This window comes from Durotheca rogersii (assembly GCF_024521655.1).
Source record: "Durotheca rogersii strain YMJ 92031201 chromosome Unknown GGS23scaffold_6, whole genome shotgun sequence".
NCBI classification, from domain to species: Eukaryota; Fungi; Ascomycota; class Sordariomycetes; order Xylariales; family Xylariaceae; genus Durotheca; species Durotheca rogersii.
In genome coordinates, this window is record NW_026251237.1 from 329,984 (window position 1) to 356,242 (window position 26,259).

The 26,259-nt window shown below is 56.5% G+C and overlaps 7 protein-coding genes across 7 annotated transcripts; 4 read left to right on the plus strand and 3 right to left on the minus strand.

The window, feature by feature from the left end:
- Window positions 1-1,971: 1,971 nt before the first annotated feature.
- Window positions 1,972-3,577, plus strand: GGS23DRAFT_452027 (uncharacterized protein). Its single transcript, XM_051514021.1, has 3 exons — window positions 1,972-2,635; window positions 2,834-3,501; window positions 3,572-3,577. The coding sequence occupies exons 1-2, from the start codon at window positions 2,322-2,324 to the stop codon at window positions 3,246-3,248; spliced, it is 729 nt and encodes a 242-aa protein (XP_051373245.1). The 5' UTR covers window positions 1,972-2,321; the 3' UTR covers window positions 3,249-3,501; window positions 3,572-3,577.
- On the plus strand, window positions 2,727-5,816 carry GGS23DRAFT_560628 (catalase-domain-containing protein). The gene is made up of 5 exons (XM_051515902.1): window positions 2,727-3,501; window positions 3,574-3,611; window positions 3,885-4,203; window positions 4,263-4,429; window positions 4,561-5,816. Exons 1-5 carry the CDS (start codon window positions 3,384-3,386, stop codon window positions 5,527-5,529), a joined length of 1,611 nt encoding a protein of 536 aa, XP_051373246.1. The 5' UTR covers window positions 2,727-3,383; the 3' UTR covers window positions 5,530-5,816.
- Window positions 5,817-6,842: 1,026 nt separating this feature from the next.
- Window positions 6,843-12,879, minus strand: GGS23DRAFT_619136 (acetyl-CoA synthetase-like protein; the record flags this gene model as incomplete). Its single annotated transcript, XM_051520993.1, has 3 exons — window positions 6,843-7,688; window positions 7,741-12,368; window positions 12,820-12,879. The coding sequence occupies 3 exons, from the start codon at window positions 12,877-12,879 to the stop codon at window positions 6,995-6,997; spliced, it is 5,382 nt and encodes a 1,793-aa protein (XP_051373247.1). The 3' UTR covers window positions 6,843-6,994.
- A 1,495-nt stretch (window positions 12,880-14,374) lies between these two features.
- GGS23DRAFT_452191 (uncharacterized protein) lies at window positions 14,375-18,112 on the plus strand. The gene is made up of 2 exons (XM_051514023.1): window positions 14,375-14,430; window positions 14,823-18,112. The coding sequence occupies exon 2, from the start codon at window positions 15,009-15,011 to the stop codon at window positions 17,664-17,666; it is 2,658 nt and encodes an 885-aa protein (XP_051373248.1). The 5' UTR covers window positions 14,375-14,430; window positions 14,823-15,008; the 3' UTR covers window positions 17,667-18,112.
- A 1-nt stretch (window position 18,113) lies between these two features.
- GGS23DRAFT_452166 (uncharacterized protein) lies at window positions 18,114-18,726 on the minus strand. The gene has a single exon (XM_051514022.1). It carries the CDS (start codon window positions 18,573-18,575, stop codon window positions 18,222-18,224), a length of 354 nt encoding a protein of 117 aa, XP_051373249.1. The 5' UTR covers window positions 18,576-18,726; the 3' UTR covers window positions 18,114-18,221.
- A 1,129-nt stretch (window positions 18,727-19,855) lies between these two features.
- Window positions 19,856-22,769, plus strand: GGS23DRAFT_595264 (cAMP phosphodiesterases class-II-domain-containing protein; the record flags this gene model as incomplete). Its single annotated transcript, XM_051518285.1, has 2 exons — window positions 19,856-19,918; window positions 21,060-22,769. 2 exons carry the CDS (start codon window positions 19,856-19,858, stop codon window positions 22,767-22,769), a joined length of 1,773 nt encoding a protein of 590 aa, XP_051373250.1.
- Window positions 22,770-23,561: 792 nt separating this feature from the next.
- On the minus strand, window positions 23,562-25,974 carry GGS23DRAFT_560647 (glycoside hydrolase family 28 protein). Its single transcript, XM_051515903.1, has 7 exons — window positions 25,248-25,974; window positions 25,105-25,185; window positions 24,971-25,033; window positions 24,815-24,911; window positions 24,382-24,731; window positions 24,178-24,279; window positions 23,562-24,100 (listed from the first exon to the last, which is right to left on the minus strand). Exons 1-7 carry the CDS (start codon window positions 25,776-25,778, stop codon window positions 23,951-23,953), a joined length of 1,374 nt encoding a protein of 457 aa, XP_051373251.1. The 5' UTR covers window positions 25,779-25,974; the 3' UTR covers window positions 23,562-23,950.
- Window positions 25,975-26,259: the final 285 nt, after the last annotated feature.

A 26,259-nucleotide genomic window follows, 5' to 3' on the forward strand; every position in this document is an offset into this window, starting at 1 on the left:
GAGGGAGGAAGAGATCGTACTGCTCAGGGCGAGGAATACGCATTTCGCGGATCGAAATAGCCGATGACGACGCACCCTGCACCAAGCCAACCGTCTAATCTCTCTGCCTCATCCTCGGCGCTATTTAGCAGAGCGTACACGACTTTCAGCAACCCATTTACACACATACCTCTAGGTGGTAGCGCGCCGTGCAGGTACGCACGCGTGCCGGCCAGAAAAAAGAAGCCGACATACCTTACTCGTTGGCTGGCGGGAGTAAGACTTCCTGCGTACCGCTTGCTAACCGGCTAGGGGTGGTCTTACCCGACGGAGGAGCCGCGACGCGCGAGACGGGAGCGAAGGGAAGAGAAGGGGGGTTTGCGCTTGGGAGGGTATATAGATAGGTGGGCTTCTCGGAAGAGCTGGGAGGGGGGACGACGACGCCGATGTAAGGGGGGAGCGGCTGAGAGAAAAGCAAGGAAAAGGAGAAGGAGAAACAAGGAACCGTGCCCTGGCAGCGTTACCTGGCGACCTGCCTACGGATAGATAAGATAGATCTGGGCCGCCGCACGCGGATCGAATAGAACCATGAAGGGCGACAATAAGAAAAGAGTCGGGCGCGATGGTGGCTGGTTCGGATGGAATGGAGGACGGAGGGGTTAGGTAGGGTACCTCTAGGTGTGAGTTAAGTGCGTATAAAAGGTAGCAGCTCTGTTCCTGCTAGCGACGCAGCGATCTCGAGACGCTAACAGCTTCTAGACGCACCTGAAAAAGGATGGTGGGTACCATGGTCGGTTTAGCTCTCTTGCCCTTTTCGCTCTCCTCTAAACAAGTCGGCCCCACTCCCTGCGATTCGCCCCGATCATGAGGAGTCCACCAGGACCGGGATCGTGTGGGGAAGGCGAGTTCTCGAGGAGCCGGCCCAGCCAGAAAGCACGCACACATATGGACACTTACGCTTACGTGTGTGCGTGGGTGGGTGTGCCCCTGGAAGATGGAGGGATGGCGACGAACGACGACGATGACGACGACGGCGACCAGATCGCGTTGTCTGGTATGACCTCTCGCGCTTCATAACTTACTGTAGCAGGGGGGGTGTAGAGAATACATTATCGGTATTCTAAATTCCTTAAGGTCGGGTATTGCAGGCTTCTCGCTCGGTGCGCCATGGGTGGTGTAGCGTCGCATAGCATGGGGACGTAGCGTCGTAGAGGGTAGTAGAGGGTGCCAGCATGCCAGCGTCGTATGTGCCCAAGAGCAAGCGCGCAGCTCGAGCGAAATCCGTCGACGTGGCCGGGAACTGCACAGCGACTGGCGGGTGGTCGAGTCAGTAGATACGGCGACCGGGACAAAGCCCATCGATGCGACTCGCCCCTCCCGGGCTGTCTGGGTTCGCATAGGTCGAATTTCCGATGCATTGCGCAATGGACGCCAGTCTATTATTACAAGCGGCTGGACGAAAGAAACCGACGGCAGAGACGGTGTATGATGTCATGTAGGCCATTACTGCCCACGTATACCTCGTGAATTCGCGTGCCATGTACGCAAGAGCGTTAACTGGGTGCGGTGCTAACGGTATTGCGCGCAGAGTTCGCGTTTCCTGGGTCCGACTAGGTAGGTGTCTATAAGGAGTAAGCCGCATAGGGAAGGACGTGCCGTGTTGCCCAACATTTCCATGCCATGCCGCGCGCCCACCTTGTGCTCTAGCCTATCTGCCATTGGCATTGGAGGGGTTCCCTGGGCTGTCGGTGAGCTCATCGTTCGACCCAAGAGGAGAGGGAGCGCGATAGCTCACTCTCTGGCTCTCGGTTTCGCTACCATCTGCCGGTAAAATTCGCCGCCAGGTTGGACCTAACCCGCCCGGGTGCGGGGAATCCTACGCTGTCGATCCGTACCCGTAGATACTCGCCGACTCTGGTACCAACATCAGAAAAATGGGGGGGCCACCCTTCTGATCGACAGAAAGATGGATATCGGTGAGGCCTCGGGCGCTGGGTCGACTAACGAGACTCTGGCCATTACTAATGCAGAGGAGCGATGGGAGGTCAGATGACAGACGTGACGGTGGCGTGTCGAATTACTCCGCTGGCCCCCCTGCTTTGTTCCCAGGCGCGCGTCGCGAACAGACGGCAGGCAGGCAAGATGCATGGCCCCGAGGCATGCATAAACTGCTGCACGCATGTATCAAGCATTGTGGTCTTATAATATCCGCACATAGGTACGCCTGCGTGACCTCGTCGTGACTATCGCAGGCTCCTATCCGAGGAGCGAGGAGGAGGGAATAGAGAGAAGCAAAGACCGAAGGAGGCCGAGATATTTCCTAGCGGATTGGGCTGGTCGGGATGAGCATCATCGTTGGCCAAGAGGCGAGAGCAGCAAGTCCAAGCGACGAGGATTGCCATATGAGCGATGTCAGTTTGGAGTCCCATTTCTTCGTTAGGGGGGGCTGTAAAGGAGGTCGAGCACGGATTTCCGCCCCCGGCCTGGACAAGTTCACTGGCGTTGGAGAGATGCCGGCAAATGGCAAGGCAAGGACGAAGCTCACAATTAGCAATTTCCTGATTGGCCAGTCCCTCCACGCGACCTACCCCACTTTCTGGCCAAAGTACCCAGCAGGTCAGCGTTGTACCCATCGAGGTACCCAACTTAACCTAAGGTAAAAATGCCCAGAGATATCCGACTTACCGCGGCCTACCTACTACCTAGGTACCTACCTAGGTAACTTACCTATACATCAACCTCCAGCACCTACCTTAGGTACCTAAGGTAGGTGATTAACCTTCCAAGTCGGCAAAGCTGCAAACAACCTGACAAGAGAGAGTTGAATAACCATCCCGAGTGGACTCACACCCAGCGTACTAGCACGCCCGAACCGTCGTCGTCTTGTCCCAGCTCGAGCAACCGGTCCCCGCCTACGCACGTCGTCACGTCCTGCTTGCATGGGCCGTCTCGTCTCCACCTGCAGTCCATCATGCTTGGCTGCCCCGTTCTCCCCGTCTTCCCCGTTTTCCCCGTGTTTTACGCCTGCTTCTTCGTCCGGCCCATGCTCTCTTCTCTATCTTCTTCGCACGCACCTCGCACACAGCCTGTATGGGGATACACGACGATGCTACCGTAGGCACCGCAAACCCCCCCTGTTTCCCCGTGAACACTCGTTTGCGACCAGGGTAGCTATTCCGCGCACAGAATGCCGAGCCAGAGACCACGACGAGCCAGCCTACGCAAGCACCCGCCCGTGCTTACCAGCGTCTAGAGGGAGTGGTCGTTGAAGTTCCGCGAGCTGCGAGAGCAGAAGAGGGGGAGGGAACATCGACGAAGAATAAGTAGAAGAACAAGGGGACAGGGAGAGGGAGAGAGGTAGAGGGAGGGGGGTTTCGATTTTCCATCTGTACAGCGGTCGGTGGATGTCGAAACCCTCTCGCCCCCTCCCCCCCCTTCATCTGCTCTCTCTACGTGGTGTATCCCCGCGCCCGCTCCAAGGTGTACATGGCATATACATGGATGTCGGGGAAGAGGTACCTGGTATTGATACACCCATCCCGCATGATTCGGTCTTTGTTCTACCCGCCTGTCTAACTTGCAGAGGGCGGAGAGGCAATGTAGCTATGGCAGGCAATGCGATGCCTACTATGGTAGGTATTTATATCCGCTTATCCTCCCCCTTTTCCCGCCTCTCTCGCTCATCCGCTTCCTCCGGTCGCCCTGTTTTCATAGAGGATTTTCTTCCCTTTCCCTCTCTCTCTGTCTATCCAGGTAGCACATAAATCTTGAGACATACAAGACCCAAATATATACCATTTACGTCCACCGGTCTATCCGTCCATTACACAGAGCCCCCTGTCTTCCCAATCGTAACCATGGTCGCCAACGACGGGTCCGCGTCCACTTACAAATACAACGAGCAGCCCGTGTATACCACGTCCAATGGCTGTCCCGTCGAACATCCCTCCAAGTGGCAGCGTGTTGGCACCTACGGTCCCCTCCTGCTCCAGGATTTTTACCTGATCGACCTTCTCGCCCACTTCGATCGCGAGAGGATCCCTGAGCGTGTTGTCCACGCTAAGGGCGCAGGCGCCTACGGCGAGTTTGAGCTCACCGACGATATCAGTGATATCTCTTCCATTGATATGTTAACTGGCGTTGGCAAGAAGACGCCATGTATCGCCCGGTTCTCTACCGTCGGTGGTGAAAAGGGGTCGGCCGACAGCGCCAGAGATCCCCGAGGTACGAAATATCACCTCCCGTCACCGAGATGAGTCTTATAATAATAACCCCTCTCGTAGGATTCGCCATCAAGTTCTATACACAGGAGGGCAACTGGGACTGGGTCTACAACAACACTCCCATCTTCTTCCTCCGAGACCCCTCCAACTTCCCACTGTTCATCCATACCCAGAAGCGTCATCCTCAGACCAACCTGAAGGACGCCACCATGTTCTGGGATTACCTCGTAGGTTCTCATCTCTACCTCGCTGACTGCATTCTTCTCCCCCTCTGGTGCCTCGAGCTACAAGTGACTACTCGGGATTAGATTTCATATTCGAAGCTACGAATCGTAGATTCTAACCTTGATCGCTACAGTCTACCCATCCAGAGTCCGTCCATCAGGTCATGCACCTTTTCTCGGACAGGGGAACCCCATACTCCTATCGGTTCATGAACGGCTATTCCGGCCACACTCACAAGTTCGTGAAGCCCGATGGTAGTTTCGTCTACGTCCAGATCCACCTGAAGACGGATCAAGGAAGCAAGACCCTAACAAACGCGGAGGCGGGCAAGCTCGCCTCTGACAACCCCGACTTTGCCACTCAGGACCTGTTTGAGGCCATCCAGAGGGGTGAAAACCCGAGCTGGACAGTCTACGTACAGACCTTGACACCGGAGCAAGCCGAGAAGTTCAAGTGGAATATCTTCGACCTGACCAAGGTCTGGCCTCAAGCCGAGGTGCCGCTCCGGCGCTTCGGCAAGCTGACCCTCAACAAGAACGTAGAGAACTACTTCGCCGAGATCGAGCAGGTCGCCTTCTCGCCGTCGCACCTCGTCCCGGGCGTCGAGCCATCGGCGGATCCGGTGCTACAGTCGCGCCTATTCTCATACCCGGACACGCACCGGCACCGGCTTGGCGTCAACTATCAGCAGATCCCCGTGAACGCGCCGCTGCGGGCCTTCAATCCCTTCCAGCGCGACGGCGCCATGTCGGTGAACGGCAACTATGGCGCGAACCCGAACTACCCGAGCAGCTACCGGCAGCTGACGTACCGCCCCGTGAAGGTGACGAACGCGCACGAGAAGTGGACCGGCGTCGCCGTCCACGACCTCTTCGGCGAGGTGGGACCTGAGGACTACGAGCAGGCCAACGGCCTGTGGAAGGTCCTCGGCCGTACCCCGGGCCAGCAGGACAACTTCATCAACAACGTCGCCGTCCACCTCTGCGACGCCCACCGCGACACCCGAGCCCGCACCTACGCCATGTTCTCCCGCGTCAACCTCGAACTCGGCGCCGCCATCCAGACCGCCACCGAGAAGAACGTCAAGGAGACACCCAACTGAGGAGATGGCACGAAACAAAAAGAAATGTTCAAAAGAAATATCAGGAGCGGATTGTAAGCGACAGGGAGGAAAGCTTTGGCCTGGGGACGCGCGTCGGACTAGCTTACGATACAAAGTATGCAAGAACGAGTCTACAAAAATTATTTTTTTGCGTGAATCTAGTTGTCGTAGGCATGTAACTGAGTTAGAAACTTGTCGTCTGTTATTCCCCAAGTATATATATGTGTGTCCATCGGCATCCGCACCATCATGGCGTAACGACTTAACTCCCTCGCACGTACCTACTGATTACCCGCGATCCGATCGCTTCTCTGCCCGGCGGACTCTACACCCGCCGTCCTAGCGGATGAATTAAGAGGACCGTTGTTATAGCTTCCAACGGCGCACTAACACACGCGCGCGCACAAGTACGAGCACAACCTACTAGTATTCTATACGCTCTGTCTGTCTGTAAGTGGTAGTAGTTATTTATACACTAGCATTAACGCCTTCACGAGCTATTCCATTGCGGCGAGATATACTGTGGGAGTGGGTAGTATAAGTACAGTGGGAAGAGGAAGGACGTCTTTATATATAGGTAAAGTGAAAAGAAAAGAGCATGGCTTCCGCCGACTCGACGCTGCTTTCTTTCGTGTGTAGCACGGGAGAGGGGAGGGGGGGGGGCGTCTTCGGAGAAAGAAAGACGGAAAACTGAGAACGGAACCCGAACGCTCTCATTCGAACCCTTCTCTTCTTCTCCCCTCCCACTACTCCCTATGCATATCTGGCCTCTGTTCCTCGAGGAATGGTAATAGAACAGGTACCTACCTACCTACTGACTGCCTACCCATCTATAAAGTTCTACGGGGTGCTGGGTGGAGGAGGAGTAGGTAGTGACGGTTACTAATAATAGCGGTATACAAAGACATCTTGTTCCAAAAAAAAAAATCTCATAAGGCCTCGACTGAACTTAACCTAGCCCATGCTCGTTCGCCCATCCCGGCTCAGCGCGAAGTTACCAGCCGGTAAGGGCGGATCGAGGACCGCCACTATCGCGCCGAAACGATACACCGCCGCGAGACGGGTTGACGGGACGTTGTGGTAGACTGCTGCCGCTATGGTGTGACGATACGTCTTGACTGCGGTCAAGCGATAATAGATTGTCGCCGTAACGAGGCGGCATACTAGGGCAGCGGCGAGGCGAAGAGACGCCGTGAACGGGACTGGGAGGTATCTGCAGACTGCTACTACGGACTGACTGACGGAGTATTGGTAAGATGTCAGGAGAGGCTGGTTGTGGTCCACTGCCGCTGGGGGACGGCTGGCTACTCCCATAAGGAGAGGGCCGGTTACTACCGTCGCTGGACGTCCCGCGGCAGGCGAATATCGGCGGAATGCGGCACTTCTAAATATCAAGTTCCCGTGGGGTATCAATGATACCCCTCTTTCCCCCGTAACAGGCCCTCCTCTCCAACATCGTGTGCCGCTAATCGTGCTTCGGCATCTGGTTCGCTAGGTTCATGTGCATCAGTGCGTCGCGCTCCCAATCGTCGTCCCCTTTAGTGACGCGACCTAGGTCCTGCTCGCGCGCCCACATGTCGTCGCTTATAATTTCGCGTCCGTCGACACTTGGCAGGCGAATCTGCGGCGGCTGTAACTGACGCTGCTGACCTGACGGCCCGGGATCGTTGATGTAACGGTCAGCATCGGCTGGGCCGCCGCCGTGGCCATGAAGCTCGGCTGGTGGAGGTAAGGCCGACGACCTCCTGTTCATCTGATGGTCCAACTCCTCTTGCTCTAGGATCTGCGGTGCATGTTCCATATTTCGCAAGGAGCTAGCGCCGGGCACGCCGCTGCTGCGGACGCTACCGACACTAACCCGATTGTTATCCCCGGCGGCATCGCCGCCTTCCATGTCACTAGCGTCTGGATCACGGATTGCGAATTGAGCTACCGTGCGCATCTTACGCGTGACCCAGCCAGCCAAGATCTTACCGCGCTGCTTCTCGCCGAGACGGCTGCGAGGGAAGTCACCCCGGTTCACGAACGCCACTATGTCGACCACTATCTGGTGCTCGTTTAAGATGGCGTTTACGATGACCGGGACGATAGACGCGAGGTACGCCTTACGCGACACTTCGACGAGAACGACCACGAGGCCACCCGCTTGGAAGACGGCGCTAGGCTCACGTTAGCCACGATCGATGCCTTTAAGAGCATCTTTGAACTTACCAGCCGCCGGGCACGATATTTCGGTGAGATCTCTCTACGGAAGCCTCTATATCCATTGGGAAATGGCTCAGTCCGTTGATTTCGAAGGTCTCGCCGATATTTCCCAACACGAAGAGAACCTGCATGTCTACTTGGGCGCCGCCTGGTCCAATAGGCCGGCTGACGCTGTGTAGGAATCCGAGATCGCCAGTTCGAACGTAACTAATGGTAGGATCACCATCGTTGGTTCGCCCATCGAAGCGTTCGGCATCAAAGGGATCTCTGGACCCGTAGAACGCCTTGACGCAAGCTTCCGAGTCGACCCAGATCTCTCCGTACTCCCCATCTGCGCAGAGGAGACGGCTCTCGGGGTTGACAATGGCTATTTGAGTCGATACTGGTACCATGCCTGAGTCTTGCACCAGGAGTGCCTTCGGGTCGGAGTCTGGGTCCACGGTGAGGATAAGTCCTCTACGGAGAGCTCGCTGGTCGAGCCAAAGCTCGATGGGCTCGATGCACATGTATGACCGCGACGCGATCATCGGGTTCAGGACGTGCGAGTATACCGTGTTTATAGCCGTTCTATCGAGGCCGGTAGACGCAAAATGGAGCCGCACCTTCTGGAATACGTCCACACGCGGCCTCGACTCAGCCGAGATCATCATGTTCTTGAGTTCGTGCATGGCGAACCCCTTACCCGGCATCTGGTTCATAGCGTGGTCGAGCATTTGGGGTGTCGCATACGTATCTTTGATCTTATAACGACTTAGCGTCAAGAACAGAGAGATGGGATTCTGCGCGAACTCCACGGGCGACAGTAGGTATGTAGGTGTACCTATGTAGATACCCATTAGGCAGGAATGAATAAAGCCCAGCCCGGTGGTGCTTCTCACGCAGCCGAGCACCGGCCGCGAGCTCGTCATCTGACAGGTTTCCTTTTGGACCTTACACATTCCCAAGATAGTATCGTGGCCGAGTTGTACCGATATTCTGCGTTGATCCGGAGTCCAATACGCCCAGACGATGACCGGATATCCCGGCTGTATCCACGCGGGATCTATAGTAATACCGAGATCACGGAGCCCGTTGTTCTGCTTGGGAGGTTTGGAGGTGTTGAACACGGCCGGTGGGGCAATCTTCAGAACCTGCGCCGATTGCTTGATATGCTGGGAGACGGATTTCGATTTGAGCAGGTGGTCCACATCGTTATTAACCAGGACAGCCTTTATGCCGTAATCGTTTATGAGATGAAGGAAAGCCGGAACGTCTTCGTTCAGCCGGCGTTCGTCCATGGGCGCAGTCGGGATGATGACGGCGCCGAGATTGATACATGCGTGGACGGCGAAGACATAGTCTTCCGAGTGCGTATACATGAGCATGACGTGGTCACGCGGCCGTACCTTGGCCTTGTTACGGAGATACAGGGCGACCGCGGCGACTCTCGTATCGAACTTCCTCCACGTGATGCCTTTTCCTTCCTTGCCCTTGCCATCTATGGTGCAATATGCGAGCTCTTCGGGTTGGCGCGCCACTCTCCACTGGATTAGATCTGTGATGCTCGAGAAGTTGTTTAGGGGGGTAGATGTGCGGTCATCGATGACAACCTCGCGTCTATCGATACCAGAGTATTGCTTGTCCGAGGGTCCGAGAAAGTCAGTGCGAGCGTTGGACGCCATGTCCGACCAGATGCCACCCATGGGGTCTACACCGACAGGCAGGTTCAACACTGCATGTTCGACGCCAAATTTGACGTGGACGCAAGGTAGATTACCGAGGTCGAACTCCCTACGACACAACATGTTTCCTATCTCTCGTCGCCCGTTCTTAGTCACCCGGGGTAATGAGTTAGGAGCCGTAATCATAACACAATAGACCCTCAGGTGATGTTCCTGCATGAGGACTTCCATGCACCTCTCCGAAAGCGTGTCTAGCAACGCAGTGTCTAGCGGCCTAGGCGGAGCACCTGACGCTGCCGGCGCCGTCGATGCTGCGGACGACTCTAGCACCACTATCGGCAAATGCTCGTCGTTGACAAAGACATCAAATGCCGAACAGTCATATACCTGCTTGTTCAGATTCCGCAGGATGCTGACAACGAGGTGCTGTACGAAGAAATATCGGTGCTCGGTGACCTCGTGTCCGTGCTCAACCCACTCGACCTTTTGCCGGATGCGATCCTCGTACAGTCCAAGCACGAAGACTTTACCTTCGATGACTGTCCCGAGGAGGCCGGTCCGAAGGAATTCGGGCTCTACCGCAGTGGGCGTCGGCTCTCCCGGTTCGAATTTGTACGGTCTAGCGTGAAATATTTGCTCCGTGTGCTTGGGCAAGGCCCAGAATCCTCCGCTCAAGGACGGAGAGTCTACCCAGATTTCGCCTACGGAATGCGGCGAGGCTAGTAAGCCGGTCTCGGGGTCGACAATGGCTAGAGTGGCATCGGGAATAGGATACCCGAAGGCGCCGACACGGACGGTGCCGGGTTCGGTAGTGGCTTTCTTGCGCGCGTCTTCTCCTATGGCGACTACGACCACTTCATTTGTCTTCAGCGCCTCTCGGTCTAACAGTACTTCACCGAGGTCGTTCTTAGCGTCATGCTCTTTCATGGTTGTCGTGCCGCCACCTAGAAGGCTTCCGAAGCCACCCGACGGCGCCGACTTCTCCTCCTTCTCTTTTTCCTTTTCCTTCTCTTCGTCCTTACCAGCCTCTGACCCCGACTCGGAGTCGACGTCTAATTTGAGGGGACATCCCATACGTTCTTCACCGCCTAGCCAGTCTCGGACACTGATGACCATGCCTCCGTGCTCGGGTAGGCAAAGCATCGGGGCAACAACTTCTCTGGCCCTCGTATTTCGCAAAGGCCGCAGCCACCTGTCGGCCAAAACTTCGTGGAATTCGCTATCTACGGTGAGAGTATCGATCAGACAAAGCTTGACGTGCTGAAAGTTCGGCTCTGTTCCTTTCTTGAAATTTCGCGTCGTCATCGGATCCTGTTGGTAATTAAAGGCGGCAGTCTTCAGGCCGGGATAATCGGCAACCATGAGTGTGGCCTTGTATTTGGTGATGAGGTGGGCGTAAAGACCGGGAGATACTACCGCCTTGCTCTCTACCCATACCGTAGTGTGCCCGCTGTAGATATTGAGGAGCACACCCAAAATCATCCCTATGCCCTGTCGGGGGTCTAGGTAGGACAGGAGGATCTCGCTGCTAGCACCCCCCCCTATTAAGCGCCCATTCTTATCACGCAGTGCGTGATTGAAAGTGTCACCAGGTCCGTGACTGGGGACGCCTTGGACGATGGCACTGAGACAGGCCATCTGATGCATGATGGTACGGTGGCTTAACACCACACCTCGAACGTCCCCCGTCGGCGCCCTGGAAAATTCAATGTAAGCTAGATCCGGCACAGATAGGGCCGGCACGTCGTCCTTCTTCTTCGGGTGGTAACTCCCGAATTCGTTGGTTTTCCACCATTCGACCCCTTTCGGCCAGCTGAGCTTCTGAGTGGTGATATCTCGCTGGAAGGACTTCAAGTTGTTATCGGTAGTCAAGGCTAGGTGCGCTTGCGTGGACGTTAGGATAAGATTTAGCTTGGGGTAGTCTTGCAGGTCGTTGATGGGGACAGCTACGACGCCGGCAATGAAGCAGCCCAGGAGTGCTATCGCAAAGTCGATAATTTCTGAATCTCTGTACATGAGAGCAACCCGGTCTCCACGGTATAGGGAGCTCTTGTCCCTGATGACCTGAGACACCTTCTCTGCTCGGGCTGCCAGCTTGTCCCATGTTATCGATGCGATCTCCTTCCCCTTACTATCGAGTACCCAGTAGGCCGGGAGCTTGCCCGTAGTTCGTCCTCTGTGTCTTACCACGGCAGCGATATTGTCGAACGTCGACATGGCTGTATTCTCGTCATGCGGATCGTGGATCGCGAAGGGTACTTCCCGCGGCTCTAGAGGTAACTGATATTCCAGGGCTTCCGGAGGCGGGAGGTCGTTCGCGGTAAGCATGGGCGGAGCCATAGCGGCTGTCGGAGAGAACGCATCACTCGACGAATATCTGTGAACCCCCCCACCGTACCCTCCGGCACTGCCAGGCCCTTGATCATAAGACTGCTGTCCGGCAAAGTCAGAGAAATACGCCTGAGAGTCTAGCGTGGCTCCGGTTCGACCGTCGTAAGTATTTAGTGCTTGTGACCCGTAGCCTCCCTGAATTTCCGGCTTGAAGGCATAATCTCCCGATATCATAGTTCCCGAGCGCGTGGGAGAGTCGGATCCAGTGTTTTGGGAATAGTGAGTCGTGGTTGGGTTCAGGAAGATCGAATCGCGCTGGGACAACACCGGGTTGTGCTCAGCCAAAGGTCCGCCTGGGCGAAGTAAGCTAGGCAGATGCTCACTCCCATGGGAATAGCTAGGGGTCGGTGCTTCGAAAGACTGAGGTCGCCAATCGATGGGAGATGTGACGGTCGAGGGGGAGCATGGGTCGCCGCGGCCAAAGTTGCTATTTGTAGTGTTTAAGGCGGCGTCCGCAGCGTCCCTGTGCCCTTCGCTAGTAGTAGTGGGTTCATCATCGGGTGAGTGTATTCGCAATCCTCCGGTTGCGTCGGCTTGGGCGTCGGGGCTGAGATACTGCGCGAGCAGTTGAGTCCGTCGTTTCTGAAAGCTGCAACACGAGATGCGTTAACACGACAGGGTGCGACATCCGGAACGCGAAGGTAGAGAGCTAGGAGCGGAGATCCGATCACACACACACACACACACACACACACACACACACACACACACACACACACACACACACACACACACACACACACACACGCACGCACACGCACGCACACGCACACGCACACACACATGCAGATATGTACGCACGTTATACCGTACGGGAGGGAAACGAGAACTCACCCCTTTTCTGTGATATCGCCTTCCTACAGACACCAGCGTCAGTTTTCTTTCCTTCCATGGCCGGGTGTGTTCACATGTGGTGGTGTCCTCTCGTGTGTCGCACCCTCCCCCCCCGCCGGCTGATGGCGACGGGGTGGCGAACGGAGCGGGCGAACGGAGCGGGAGATGGAGCGAGAGAAGCGGAGGGACGAGAGCTTACCTCTAGCTCCCTCTGCAAGGCATCCAGCTTCTCCTGGAGATCCGAGTTCATTTGCGCCATGCTGAGCTGGTACGGGCAGGCGACGGGAGGGAGAATCGGCCGAGCATAAGACTAGGCGCACAAGTCCGCCTGATCATCAGATTGCCCAAAAGCAGAGGTCCAGCGCTGGCGGACAAGGGCCGTGACGTCAAATGGCTTCGAGGGGGGAGCGCCGGGGGGGAACAGGCTGCGGCATCTATCTGGGTATGTGTTCAGACCGGGCTGTCGCAACGGCAAAATGTAGGCCAACCAATCAGTCAGTCAGCGTGGGCAATAATTACAAGAATAAAAGGGGGAGGGGTATCGTGAAAACGGAACGGGTATAGGTATAATCGTCGGACCACAGCAACGCAGTGCTACGCATGAATAGATGATGTGCGGGCGTGGGTGCTTGTGCGTGTGGGCGTGTGGGCGCGTGAGAGGGTGGGATTTAGGGATTGGGGTCGTGTTAGAACTGGGAAAGATTGGGATGTCAACTCGAACCCGAGAAAGATTCAATGACAAATGGTTAAAGTGGGAAACCTGCCTATAAAGCACATAGGGTTGTAGGTATTTAGGGGGCACTCGCCTTCGTTAGTGGGTACATATAGGCTACTAAACCACCTGCCTGGGGAGATAGGTAGGTAGGTAGGTACCTAGGTAGGTACTAACCTGGGTAGGTGCCCATCAGGTGTTACTCCGGCCTGTAGTATCGCAACTCCGGCAGTGAGAATAAATACATGTGCCCCACCTTAGGTACCCCCTACGTACCTACACCTACCTAGGTACCTCTTAGGTAGGCACTTATATGAATTCTCGACCTTGCTACCGTGCCTGTACCTCAGAGCGACTTTGAATTATATCGAGGATTATATTAACAGGGTCCAAGGTAAATACCAAACAAGGCGCCAGCGGCAGGTTTGTGTGCACATGGCGGGGGCAACACAACCATGGCCTCATCGAGGCCAGCACCTAAATTCGTCATGTTATACTTCCACGGGTGGATGTTTGAAGAGGTACCTGCCTTATGTGCCTACCTAGAGGTATGTAGCATCGATAGGCAGGTGTGGCCTGAATGGAATAGAGCATACTCTTACTAAGCAGAAATGTTAGATAAGCCTGTGTGAGGCTGGATTAGATACCTACCGATGAACCCGACGGAATAAGGAAAAAAAAACCAATTCATCTCCCCTTCCCTTCGCACGCAATGTGCACACACAACCGGCCACACGCAATAAAGGAATCACCAACAATCCGGTGCTGGCAAGCCTTCAACTTACTGGGACGTGTTTGAGTTGGCCTATCCGAGGCAACTTATATACCTCAACAAGCCCCCGCCCCGGCTTACTATAATAGTCGTCCACGACACTGTCATTGCTATCTCTGGTCAAGACTTTGTCCGCGGGATCCCATGGCGACCCATCTTTAACGAGCCTCAAAGAACTGCCCTTTGGCACCTCTTTCGAGCCTCGACTGGGCTCGGGTATGTATTTATCGATGACCCGCCCCGGCCCGCCCTCGCGGTGCACTCCTCCCCCCGGGCAAGAACCGGCCGGCTGGCATCTCCTGACACGAGTAGACCTCTCTCGCCTTGTAAGTCGACATTTCCATTCAAACGCAAGCCCTTCCCAAATGTTCATCTGATGAAACCAGCGTATTTACAGACCTGTTCTGAACCCTCTTGTTGAGAAAAGGCATTGAGCTCTACTGATTATGCTTACCCCCAATTCGCTTCCCTGGCTCCTTCGTGTACGATCAGTCCTGACAGAAAGCTGTAGGCATACGATCTGGCCGTACTGGCAGGTCGGCCGGGGTTGATGCCGCTACTCAAGGGGGGCCGTCCCCTTTGAAAATCTCTCATCATCTTTGTTCTTGATCCATTCGTTTGTCTAGACAATACCTTGTTCTCGACTGGGGCTTGCGTCCCAGCGTTGTTCGCGAACAATACTCTTTGCTAGAGCGCAGTAACAAAAAGTCGTATATAGCATCATGGTTCGCGCCATCAGCCCGCTGTTGTGTGTTCCGCTCAACTTGCCAACATGCCCTTGGTTCGGTTGTGGCACCATCGCTGAACAATCTGCCTGGTAGTGTAGCAGTGCTAGCTTCCTCTCTCCAGTAGATGAGCCTTGCGGGCACGTGTTGTTCAGCGATAGAACCACCCCCATCCCGCAATGGATCGCCAGGGGACGCAGTATCCTAGCCTAGAGCCGTCGGCCGATTATCTTGACATACAAGACTTTATTGACGCTGCCGACTTCGACGCGCCAGAGATTACGGTGAATCTCTTTCCTCCCTTCGACCCCCCCTTTGATCCTCCCAAACCTGAAGCTGCCACTACCGAACCGCTCCATGGGCATCCTTACGTGTCTACTTCCAATGCGCAGAACTTTGGCATATCCCCCGGATTACTTACCACGGCCCCCCCAGAGTTTTTACATCCGACCACGATAAATACTCCTCAGGGCATGCCGGAAGCCTTGTTCCAGCAACAGCAAGGCCAAGCTACGGCTTATGCCGTTCCCAACAATGGAGGCACTGCTATGATGAATCTTTACACGCCCGCGTTGAGCCTCCCTTTCTCTGCTCCCGGAAGCCAGCCTTCACATCCCGTTTCACACCGTCCCCTCCAGGAGCCAGCGAGCGATTTGAATCTGTTGTCCGCAAAAGGCGTTCACAATATTTCTGACCCCCGCCGTAATAGCGGCAACACCTCGAGATTCAGTACTCCGTCCAATGCATCCAGTCAGAACTTGTATCGAACCACGATGAACCGTCCCCCGTCCCCCCACGTCTTGCTTCTCGAGCCACGACTGAAGCGTCCCGAGAAAGGACCCAATGACATCCCCCTCAAGAATGGCCGGATCCCCCGTGTTACGCGAAAGAACCAGCTTAAACCGGACCCGCGCGAGTGGTACGGCGCGCCGCCGCCCCAACCTGAGAGCTGGGGCCCCAAGGACAAGAACGGGCGTCCGCTCTTCAAGTATACGGAGCATGGCGAACTCGAGCGCGGTAAGGCGTACACTGTGCGCCAGCTGCGATGGTATTTGTACGGCCCCAACCGGCGGAAGGGCGAGGACTTCGAGCTGCCATCGCGGCTACCAGGCGTCCCTGAGGTCAGGGGCAAGGTGCGACAGGGCTTGACGCTGTGGATCGGGTGGGTGCCACCGCAGTCCAACGAGCGGTTCCCATTTGGGTCCCAGTCTCACAAGTGCCGGTTCGCTGACTGCGAGGACTCGAACCGCACGATTCGCACGGGGTTACCTCTCATCGCGTTTGACGAGCGTATGAACGAGGATGGTGACGCTATCGACGTCTTTCACAACGCCGGGTACGCCCATCTGTACTGTTTCGAACGCCACTTTGACCTTGTCGACGCCATGATCCGTCTCGATGTTCGCCCCGACGAGCGCAGCTTTAAGCGCGAGGACGCCAATCTTTACAAGCTCTCCCGCCAGTTCCCCGAGATCCATAACGAGATCGACTTGTGGTGGCGCGACGAATATCCCAAGTGGCTCCATTCTAGGGAAACCGGCGAGAAGCGGAGCCGCGAGCACAAATTCTCCCTCAACTATCGGCTAGTCTGTCACGCGATCGAAAACGGTCCCGAGGCGCGCGCCAAGATGCGCGATATGCGATGTGGAGCCGACATATCGAAGCACAAGGGGGACCTTCAAATATGGAGGTTCCTTAAGGAATGCAGACAATACAACTTAGTAGACGAGCATGGCGACCCAGTCCCCGGAGCTGAAACTAAGCTCACATTTATCAAAGAGTGCGCGCGATACGATCTACTAGACGATTACGGGGCGCCGGTCCCTGACGCTGAGGGGAAGCTCAAGCTACTCAAAGAAAAGGGTAACTCGAAGAAGATAGGACCAAAGAAGGCCAAGTATACCAAGCCGTCACCAAGGCAGCCAGGCCATGTCCCCGAACCTTATCATCACCCCCAACAGTACCGACAGGCTAACATTTACATGCCTAGTTACGACACGGCCTTTTATAACATACCACATAGCCCCCTCGCTCCGATGCCTTACATCCCTCAGACCTCTCATCTTCCCCAGCCTCTAATGTACCCAACTTTCAGCCCGCCCTACCATGCTAGCTATCCTACCCCGCCAGCACAACATGTAAACCAGCCAACACCATATCCTCCCTACGTGCAACAAAACTTCGGATCTCCTTTAGGAATGTCCTCGCAGAGGAAGCGAACTAGAGATGAACAGCCGGCCTCCGACCGGAAAATCGGCACGCGGCACTACGACGCCCAGATCGAGACCGGGGAAAGCCCAGCGAAAAAGCTGCGACAAGCGCCGCAGTCAGTTCCAAGCCCGCCCGCTTCGCTGGCGGATCGCCCATCGCCTGAAATCACGGCTGAGCCGAACATGGAGGGTTATAGTGACCTGGTAGACCCCTTCGGGAAGTTGGAAGAAAACGACCCCGCGCTCAACTTCTCACTGGCAGATTTTAGCCAGCCCCAACACATTGAGCTCGACGAGGATACCGCCTTTGAAATTATCGATAGGGAAGTCCCCGATGGTAAGTCTTCCGACGGTAAGAACATTGACGAGATTGCAGCGTCCGCCGCCGAATTAGGAGGCGAGGAGGGCGAGGGGGGGAAAGGGGGAGGGGTAGAGGAAGAGATAAGTTGGGATGCGCTTGACCTCGATCACGATGCGGATCTCTTTGGTGATGCACCCGAAGTAACAGAAAACGCCGGGAAGACAGGTGCGGACGAAGGATCCGCAGACCCAGCCACCCAGGAGGTGGCCGTTAAGGAAGCCGCAGCCAAGGACGAGTACCCGGCGACCGCCTCCTCAAAGCCGTAATCTCGGTGGAATTCGCCAAGGGGCCGACACCTGAGCCCGACCGGTTATGGCGGACTTGAAAGGTAGGTCGACTAAAAGAAGGCCGCGTAGAGCGGAGGGAGAAACGCAGTGACCTCTGGCCAATAGTTTTTGGCGTAGAAGATGGACGAGCGTAGAGAGGCGGTTATCTAGTAAGTGTTTGGTTTCTAGGTTCCCCTTCATGTTTAGGCCTACTAGGTGCGAAAGGATTTTTCTTCCACCTCTTCACCTTCGATGAATATATTCGACTTTACAATACGTGTGCTTGTGTATGGGTTATGTATGTCTCTGTCGACAGTCTCCGTTCGTGCAAGTTCTCTGGGAGGTGGGATGAAACGGGGCCGTAGGCAAGCAGCGAGATAGCTGCCAACTGGGGAGTGATGTGAGCATCTGCATTCTACATCGTTATACCAAAGGTCACAGGGTAAACACCGACCCTCCAGATATCTCTATAAAGAGGTAGATGAGTTGTACGTGTATAGGTGCCCTTGGATTGCCTACCTGGTTGGCAACCTGGTGAGCGCTACTATGGATGGGCTAGCTATGATGTATTTTTGCGCTGGCCGCCACCCGGTCTGGTCTAACAGCGAAGTGAGCTAAGACAAACAGAAATGGCAAACTGACAAGGAAGAATTCGACTAAAACGCCAGTCAAAGGAATCCGCAACTGTACATTTGAAGCCAGGATAGCGTATATAGCGCGGCAAGGGGGGGGACGGGGGGCCAAGATGACCCCGGATGGCCACCTAAACAACATGTATGAGTAGTTATCCAGGAAAAGAAAAAAAGAAAACCGCCCCCCCCCCCCAAAAAAAAAAATCGAGAGAGAGGATTTGGGAAGAAGACTACGATGATAGCTCCTCTGATTCCATGTTTGGTTTCCCCCGTGCATGGGGGCATGGGTGACCTCGTGAGTGGGTATACCGGCGTGGCCGAGAAGATAAACATAAGGTGGGGGCTGTCAAGCTGGCGGCGTACTGTCAGCCGTTTCTATCCTGCGTAGGTATTCTTTTCTCCCTCTCCCTCTCAAACGACCCTCCCGCTAGCGAGCTGAGAAGGCAAAAGGGAAGCCTGTCCCGTCCTATCCTGCCAGTCCCGCCAGGCGTGCCCAGCTCCAAGTATGCCCACAACGGAATTCGATGTACATATGGCAGTGGGGACTCCGATTCGCTGCGCCGTGCTGCATTCATCCTGGACGGAATACCTACCTCCACAAGGAACAGGCTAGGGCGGAACTGGGAAGCTCCAACTAGACGCAACCTAAGAGGGGCCGAGTTGCGTGTTGGGTTTGCACCGTCGTGGTATGCGTCGCATACCTAGGTACCCCGTGTTTTCCACCCTCCTGCCATCAGCCTTAAGATTCGAGGTTCCCCAGCTGTCGGGACGGGAGGAGGGACATCTCGAAGTTTTTTATTTTTATTTTTTTTTGTTTCCTTCTTCGTTTCGACTTGTTTCCCCTACTCTTGTTCTGTCATTATCTTCGTACCCGATTGTTCTCCTTCCCCTCTCGCTGTTGGGAGTTGGCCCCCCTTCAACATCGTAGAGCGTGCGCAGAGATTGCGAGCAGCTCAAACGGAAGGAAGATCGAGATAGGACCAGACAGTAGCCGGGGGGGGCGGGCCCTAGGATAACAGGGCGCTAGAGCTGGGGCGTCACGTCACGTGTGCGATACCGAGAGTTACCTATGTGGAAGAAAGACAACGAGAGGGAACGTTGAGCTGAACACGCAGCAACTATACCGTCCGGCAGGTTACCTAGTTACCTCTATTGGGGGCAGGAGAAAGGGACCAAAGGAGGGGAGTGAGAAACCAGGGAGGGAGAGAGAGAGAGAGGGAGAGGGAGAGGGAGAAAGAAAAAGGAAAGAAAGGAAAAAAGGAGAGAAAAGAAAGAAAAGAAAGGCAAGGTACCTAACAGTAAAGCCAAGCTAACGCAACGAGCGCTGCACGGCCATCGCATCGCATCTCGTACCTCGCTCGACCAGGCCACTCCTTTCTCATCCCAACCCCATTTGACACACCCGAGAGATACGGCATACATACACTTCGAGGGACAGACAGGTCAAAGTTGGGGGGATCCGACCGAGCGACGGCGAATGAAATCCACAGCATTGCCTACTGGATGCGACGAAAGCGCAACGGTCGCACTTACACCCCACGGGCGCGGAAGACGGCCATGGCAGGTCGGCACGATGGTGCAGACAATGCAAGTCAGCCTGCCCTGCAGGTCATTGTGCTGGTAAGCAATCGTGTTTCATTCCCATCTTGTCGGACTGTCGCTATTGTCAATTCTCCCCTCTCCCATCCCTCCCTCTGCAGCCAATCCAGCCTGCCAGAGCAAGTGCCCGCCGCGGTGCCGCCAGGTCTCTCTCCAAATTGGATATCGACATCGCGGATTCGCGCGCGCGCAAGGCGGGGATCAATGCTCTCCGGGTTGGAGTGGCCGCAAAACCGTGGAAATGCGACGGAGCGAAGGGCCCGGGATGGCGACGGACACTCGTCGATCAGCTTGTTGCATTCGCACCCATTGGTTTCGATGCGCCGACCGCGTGCGCCGCGCCCGCTTAACGATTGACCGCCGTCCTGGGACGTCGCCGAGTCTCACTTCTCGCTCGTCAATTGAGGAACGCCTCGGCCGGGGGAGCTGAGAGAGCAGGCTATATCTATCGATCGCTCTCTGCTTACGGACTGCATGTGGGCGGCCAACCCGGGGGAGGCGTTTGGCTGGCTAATTCCTGAGCGACCTTGCGCTTTATCTCAATCTCAGTGGTCAACTCGCGATGAAACAACCACGCAGACACCCGTGTCATTGGGATCCAATCCCAATCCAACGCAACGCATCCATCCCAGGCTAAGCCGAACCAACCAGCCCGTCGCATCTCACCCGCCATCAACCCCCCGAGTCAGCGTGTGTCGCGAAACTGTGCAGGATGTCGTGCCCGGAGGAGAAGACGCATCGGCACCGACGGGCGTATCTATCTGTCCACATGTACACATATACACGGGCATGGCATATGTATATTTATATATTATTCTATATGATATGGACACCACATGTCCATATATATATATAATATATATGTTATATACATATGTCCCCATCCAGGGTACGGCGCGTTGGGCGGCGTGGTCGAGATTTGCCTGGCTGCCGAATACGAAATACCTTATCTCGAATCTTATCTGGCTGGCATTTTTGGAGACGGTGACGTCACCGTCCTCCCGTCTCTGCCCGCCCGGCAGGCGCAACTATCCGACCCTTGCCTACCTTGGGAAACGTCGGGGTGATGACATCTGGCCTCTCTCCTCATTTTACTTACCTCCATTTACATCTGGATACGTTGAAGGCGTTGAGTATACCTAACTGACGTGTTCCATCTCAGGGCTCGGGCGGTGGTCCGCAAGAGAACAATGTTACCGCTTTTCTCGTGCGATCGGTCCGGTCCGGGTGGGCTCGGGGCTCCGTAGTGGCCCTGGATGCCGGCGTCCACCTCTCTGCCATCACCCGCATTCTCGAAGACACGCAGCCGCCCGGTCTGGGCTCGCGGACTAACCCCTTGCCGCATATCCTCGACTCCGGTCCCTTCGCTGGAATGGAGATTCGTTCGGCCTATGCGTCGACGAACGCGGCCCACGTGACACGCCATCTCATCGACACCTATCTCATCACTCATCCTCACCTCGACCACATCAGCGGTTTCGTCATCAACACCGCAGGGCTCCCGGGAACGAGACCGAAACGAATCGCCGGGTTGCCCTCCACCATCTCCGCGTTCAAGTCACACATCTTCAATAACGTAATTTGGCCAAACTTATCAGACGAGAACAACGGCGCCGGGCTCGTTACTTACACCCGCCTCGTCGAAGGGGGCAGCCCAGCCCTGGGCGAAGGAGACGGCAAGGGGTACCTAGAAATTAGCGACGACCTCACGGTCAAGGTCCTCAGCGTCAGCCACGGGCACTGCATGGAAAAGCACATCCACCGAGGTTCTGCCTGCTCGTCGCGCTTCGGCAGCGTGGACGTCTCATCCGTGGCGTCGCCACGAGTACCCCAAGTCGGCAACGCCGGCGCCGCCGCTAGCTCGGGCCCTTCGCCGTCGTCGCTCTTCCGGTCAACAGCGGGCATTGGTATCTCGTCGGCGCTGGGGCCGGAGCGGGAGTCGATGTGCGTGTATGACTCGAGCGCGTACTTTCTCCGTGACGCAGTGGGCGGGCGCGAGGTACTCATGTTCGGCGACGTCGAGCCCGATAGCTTGTCGCTGTCGCCGCGGAACCTGGGCGTGTGGCAGGAAGCGGCGCCGCGTGTCGCCGGCGGCAGCCTCACCGCCGTCTTCATCGAGTGCTCCTACGACGACGGCCAGGCCGACGACCGCCTCTTCGGCCACCTCACCCCGCGCTACGTCGTCCAGGAGCTCCGGGTTCTGGCCGCGGAGGTCGTGGCCGCCCGCGCCCAGGCTCAGGCGCAAGACTCTGTCCCGGTCGGCAAGAGGAAAGCTTCCGTTGCCGAGCCGAATAAGAAGCGCAAGAGAGGCCTAGATGAGGAGGACGAAGGAGCAAGGTACGCGGGCAGAAGGGCGGAATGGGGCTCCGCCAGACCCGTGAGGGTGGTGGTGACAGAGGCGACCGCTCTCGCCGACGATGACGACATGCCCGTGTCTCCGAAGTCGACGCAGCCCCAGCGGCGTAACTCCGGCGGCTCGGGCTCGGGCTCAGGCTCGGGTTCGTCGCCACTGCCGAGCGAGCACGAGGGCTGCTTCGACACGCACCACGCGGCGACGGCGGACCTGACGATCCGGGGCTACGAGTCGAGCACGACGGCGTCACCCCCTCCGCTAGCTACCGCTCTCCCGACCAACGCGGCGGTGCCCGCGGCGAAAGCCACCGCGGCGGAGGCGAGTGCCTACCCGCTGCGGGGGCTGACGGTGGTGGTGATCCACGTCAAGGACCGACTCGACGGCGACGACGGCGGCAGCGACGAGGACCCGGCGGCGGCGGGCGACGCGATTTTGGCGCAGCTGCGGGGACACGAGCGCGAGGCCAGCCTCGGCTGCGAGTTCGTCGTGTCGCGGCCCGGGCAGAGCTTCTTCTTCTGATACTTTTCTCTCCCCCCCCGGTCGATCCCGATTCCGATTTTACCGCCAACGCGGACGCCAACGCGCCGCTGGGAGGGTGATAGCGAGGGGGTTAGGAGGTGAAGGTTGGGCGCCTGGGTTGCTGGGTTTGCGGGGGACGCGGGTATAGGGAAGGGTCAGGGGGACAGGGCCAAGGACGGCGGGTAGGCGGGAGGTAGGGGTATCGGCTCGCGGGGAAAGCGGGGGGAGGGTCGTGGACGAATATACGGAACGGCATGTGGCATGCGGCGTGCGGAGTTTTCTATTTTTTTTATCTTTTTATGGCTCTTTTTGGTGCTTCTCGGGTCTTGAAGCAGTCGTGGTGCACGCCGATGCCGTGAGATATAGAAGCGTCGGGCGCGCCACGCACGCACACAGCCCGTTATTTGTTTTTCCTTTACTCTGCTTCGGTTTTCTTTTTAGGGGTATCTTCTATGGTCGTCTCTTCCCGGTTTATTTACCCGGGTCTGCCCGCTCAGGCCCCTTGTCGGGTACCGTATCGTCCGCGCGCGACGCCCTTTTTGCTCTCTTGTTCCGGCTACCTACGTGTATGATAAACGGTCGGGGTTTCGTCTTTTTTTTTCGCTTTGGGGAGGCGTTCAGGGGGGTAGCTAGGTAGGAGATAGCTAGCTCCCCGTCTACTTATACGTGCGCCGAGAGAGAGAGGGGTAGCCCGGCCAAAGTTAAGGCCCGGCAGAGGGGTGAGAGGGCGGAAGGGAGAGAGGTAGAGGTAGATGCATGTGTGAATGTACATGGGCGAGGTTGGATGTACATACATCATTATATCGCGCCCTAACCTAACTAAATATAAAGCAACTATTTTTTCTTCTTCAAAGTTGGTTGTTCGATAGTCAGTAAGCTGAACAGGATAGGCATACCTCGCCGCCATCGACGACGAGGTGCCTGTGTTCGTGTGCCCATCTAGCGAAAGTGGCGCGGAGCTAGAAAGAGGAACGGGGGGGGCGGGAGAAGAAGAAGAGGTGGTGGGAGAGTAGCAATGTGCCAGTCTCCGATTCCTGGTGATAACCAACTAGCTAGCTAGCTACCTCTTTGCCCCCGTGATACCCTCGCGCACCCTTGCCCCTTCTCTCTCCCTGGGCTCAACTCGGGCAAAGAGGCACCCCCCGTGCCATCACGCCCCGCCCGCCGACGACGGCTCCTCCCTAGCCCTGCTCGGTGTCGCGGTCTCCGCTGGACTCCTCCGTGCAGGTGAGCTGCAGCAGGCCGTTGTCCATGTTGCGGCACTCGTAGACGGGGGGCTTGCCGCTCGGGACGGTGACAGTGATGTTCTCGACGCGGATGTTGCGGCAGCGCTGTCGGAGGAGGGAGGACTTAGCACGATTTCTTTCGTTCCTGCTGTTTCTGTCTTACAGGGGGGGAGGCGACGTACGTCGGGTGCGCTGCACACCAGCGTGCCCGCCTGCGGGTCCAGCTTCGCCGAGGTCGTGCCCCAGACGTTCTTGATCGTGATGTCCTCAATAGTCAGGTTAGCCTAGGCGCGGCAGTGTTAGCGCGGTCGGCCGGCTAGGTGCTAGTTATCTGTTTCTGCTCTCCTCTCCCCCGAACGGCTCGGCGGCGGGGGGGCCAGACGTACCGGGAACTCGTTGCAGAGGGTCTTGTTGCTCTGGCCGTAGCACTGGGTGATGGTGATGGCGCGGTCGTTGTTGGCGCTGCGGAGCAGGTCGTAGGTGACGTTGCGGACGCGGCCGGAGCCGCCGCCGCCGGCGAGGTGCGTCTGGAAGCGGGTGTGGACGCCGGGCCAGACCTTGATGCGGGCGAAGTCGCTCGCGTCCGCCATCGACACGTTGTACACGTGCAGGTTCTCCACAATGTCCGTCTCGTTCGCGTACTGGCCTAGCGACCCGACGCTGATGCCGTGCGAGCCGACGCACTCCAGGTTCTGCACCACCACGTTGGTGCTGTTCGGCTTAAAGGACACGCAGTCTTGGGGCAGGGGGAGTAGTCAGCAGCGGGTTCCGCTCTGTGTTTCGTTCGGCCTGCGATGAGGCGCCGAATGCCACACGTACCGTCCGTGTTCAGGATATACGAGTCCTGAATCACCACCCGGTCCGAACGGTAGGTGTCCCAACCGTCCGAGTTGGCGATCTTGACATCGTTGAGCGACTGCGGATACGAAGGCGTCAGCAGCTGTCCGGTTGTTAACAGGGAGAATGCCCGGGCACCTGTGCGCGAAGGTCCATGTTGCTGATAATAATATCGGAGCTGTTGGCGATGATATTGAACCACTGGGGAATTGCTAGTTAGAGTGTTGCCCCCTTAGTCAGGAATGGTTGATATACGTATGTATATATCTTACGTGTGGCGGATTGCGCATTCGTAGGTTGGACATCGTAGCCCCTTTCATCCCGTCGAAAGCGAAGAGCATAGGCCGAAATAGCTGTCGTTTCGCAAGATCAGCTTGTTACATACCACCCACTCTCGCCGGAGATGCCCACTTACAGCCGTATTTGTCACGATCTCTTCCCAATAGGCCTGACCCCTCCCGTCGATGACGCTCTTGCCCTCCTCCAGGGTCAGATCGCCGTATATGTTCACATCCTCGCCGCCTAGCATCCAGAAGACGCTCTGGTTCTGGAACTTGTACTTGATGCTGTTATTGTTCCAGTAGTACACGTCGGAGTCGTCAAAGGCGATATCCCCTGTGATGACGACATCGATGTGCCGGAGGAACCTGAGGTCTAGGGGCGAGCCGATCACATACGACTTGTCGAACACAACCGTGCCGCCATTATTGCACTTCTTGAGGGCCCGAACAATATGCGGCGCATCGTCACGCTTCTTGTGGCATCCCGATCTCACATAACAGTAACGTCCTTCATCACGCGGCGGCGAGGGCGGCATGGCCCAGCCGGCATTGTAAGGGCCGGGCACGACATCGGGACGCGAGGGAATCCTGCTATGTCCCGTCGCCCACGCAGGTGAGAGGAGGGCGAAAGCTGCGGCGAGCGAACCTATTGAGTTGAGTCGCATACTCGGATTGGCATTCCAGGCTTTTCTATGTTCAAAACTCCGATGCAAAGCTGATGACACTTCAGCTGGCTCGATGAGGGCAAAATAGGGCCACCTGCTAAGTATGGCCGGCGAGGGAGAAGACCCCCCCGGCGGTGATATTTACGTGTTACTGGGGAAAAAAGCCCGACATCGAAGTTGGAGACTCTACATAGTCGAATACAGAACAGCACGAATCCGAGAACTCATCTTAGAATACTAGGAGGGAAAGGTTGCTGCGATAGGTGGATGATCTGTGGGGATCGCTGTTGGCTCCCGGAGTTTCCTGTCCAAGCCGGTCGATATTACAGCGATGCCGTCGACCCTCTTCACGAGGTAGTGTTCATCCAGGGTCCCATATGCAGGATGAACGACGCTTGAACGAGCTTGTCGTAACTCGGAGTGGACCCAAAGACGTTCCTAACTGGGTTCTCCCGCACTTAGGTAGTTGCTTGAACCTCGA

Bases quoted from the DNA above. Each gene is read 5' to 3' on its own strand.
- GGS23DRAFT_452027 (XM_051514021.1), top strand. From the start codon at position 2,322: ATGAGCATCATCGTTGGCCAAGAGGCGAGAGCAGCAAGTCCAAGCGAC. The intron at 2,636-2,833 runs GTAAAAATGCCC...ACTCACACCCAG, and splicing joins GGTACCCAACTTAACCTAAG to CGTACTAGCACGCCCGAACC.
- GGS23DRAFT_560628 (XM_051515902.1), top strand. From the start codon at position 3,384: ATGTCGAAACCCTCTCGCCCCCTCCCCCCCCTTCATCTGCTCTCTCTA. The intron at 4,204-4,262 runs GTACGAAATATC...CCCCTCTCGTAG, and splicing joins CAGCGCCAGAGATCCCCGAG to GATTCGCCATCAAGTTCTAT. The intron at 4,430-4,560 runs GTAGGTTCTCAT...TGATCGCTACAG, and splicing joins CCATGTTCTGGGATTACCTC to TCTACCCATCCAGAGTCCGT.
- GGS23DRAFT_452191 (XM_051514023.1), top strand. From the start codon at position 15,009: ATGGATCGCCAGGGGACGCAGTATCCTAGCCTAGAGCCGTCGGCCGAT.
- GGS23DRAFT_452166 (XM_051514022.1), bottom strand. From the start codon at position 18,575: ATGCACGGGGGAAACCAAACATGGAATCAGAGGAGCTATCATCGTAGT.
- GGS23DRAFT_560647 (XM_051515903.1), bottom strand. From the start codon at position 25,778: ATGCGACTCAACTCAATAGGTTCGCTCGCCGCAGCTTTCGCCCTCCTC. The intron at 24,732-24,814 runs GTACGTGTGGCA...CCCTGCCCCAAG, and splicing joins GTATATCCTGAACACGGACG to ACTGCGTGTCCTTTAAGCCG. The intron at 24,101-24,177 runs GTACGTCGCCTC...CTCCTCCGACAG, and splicing joins TGGTGTGCAGCGCACCCGAC to CGCTGCCGCAACATCCGCGT.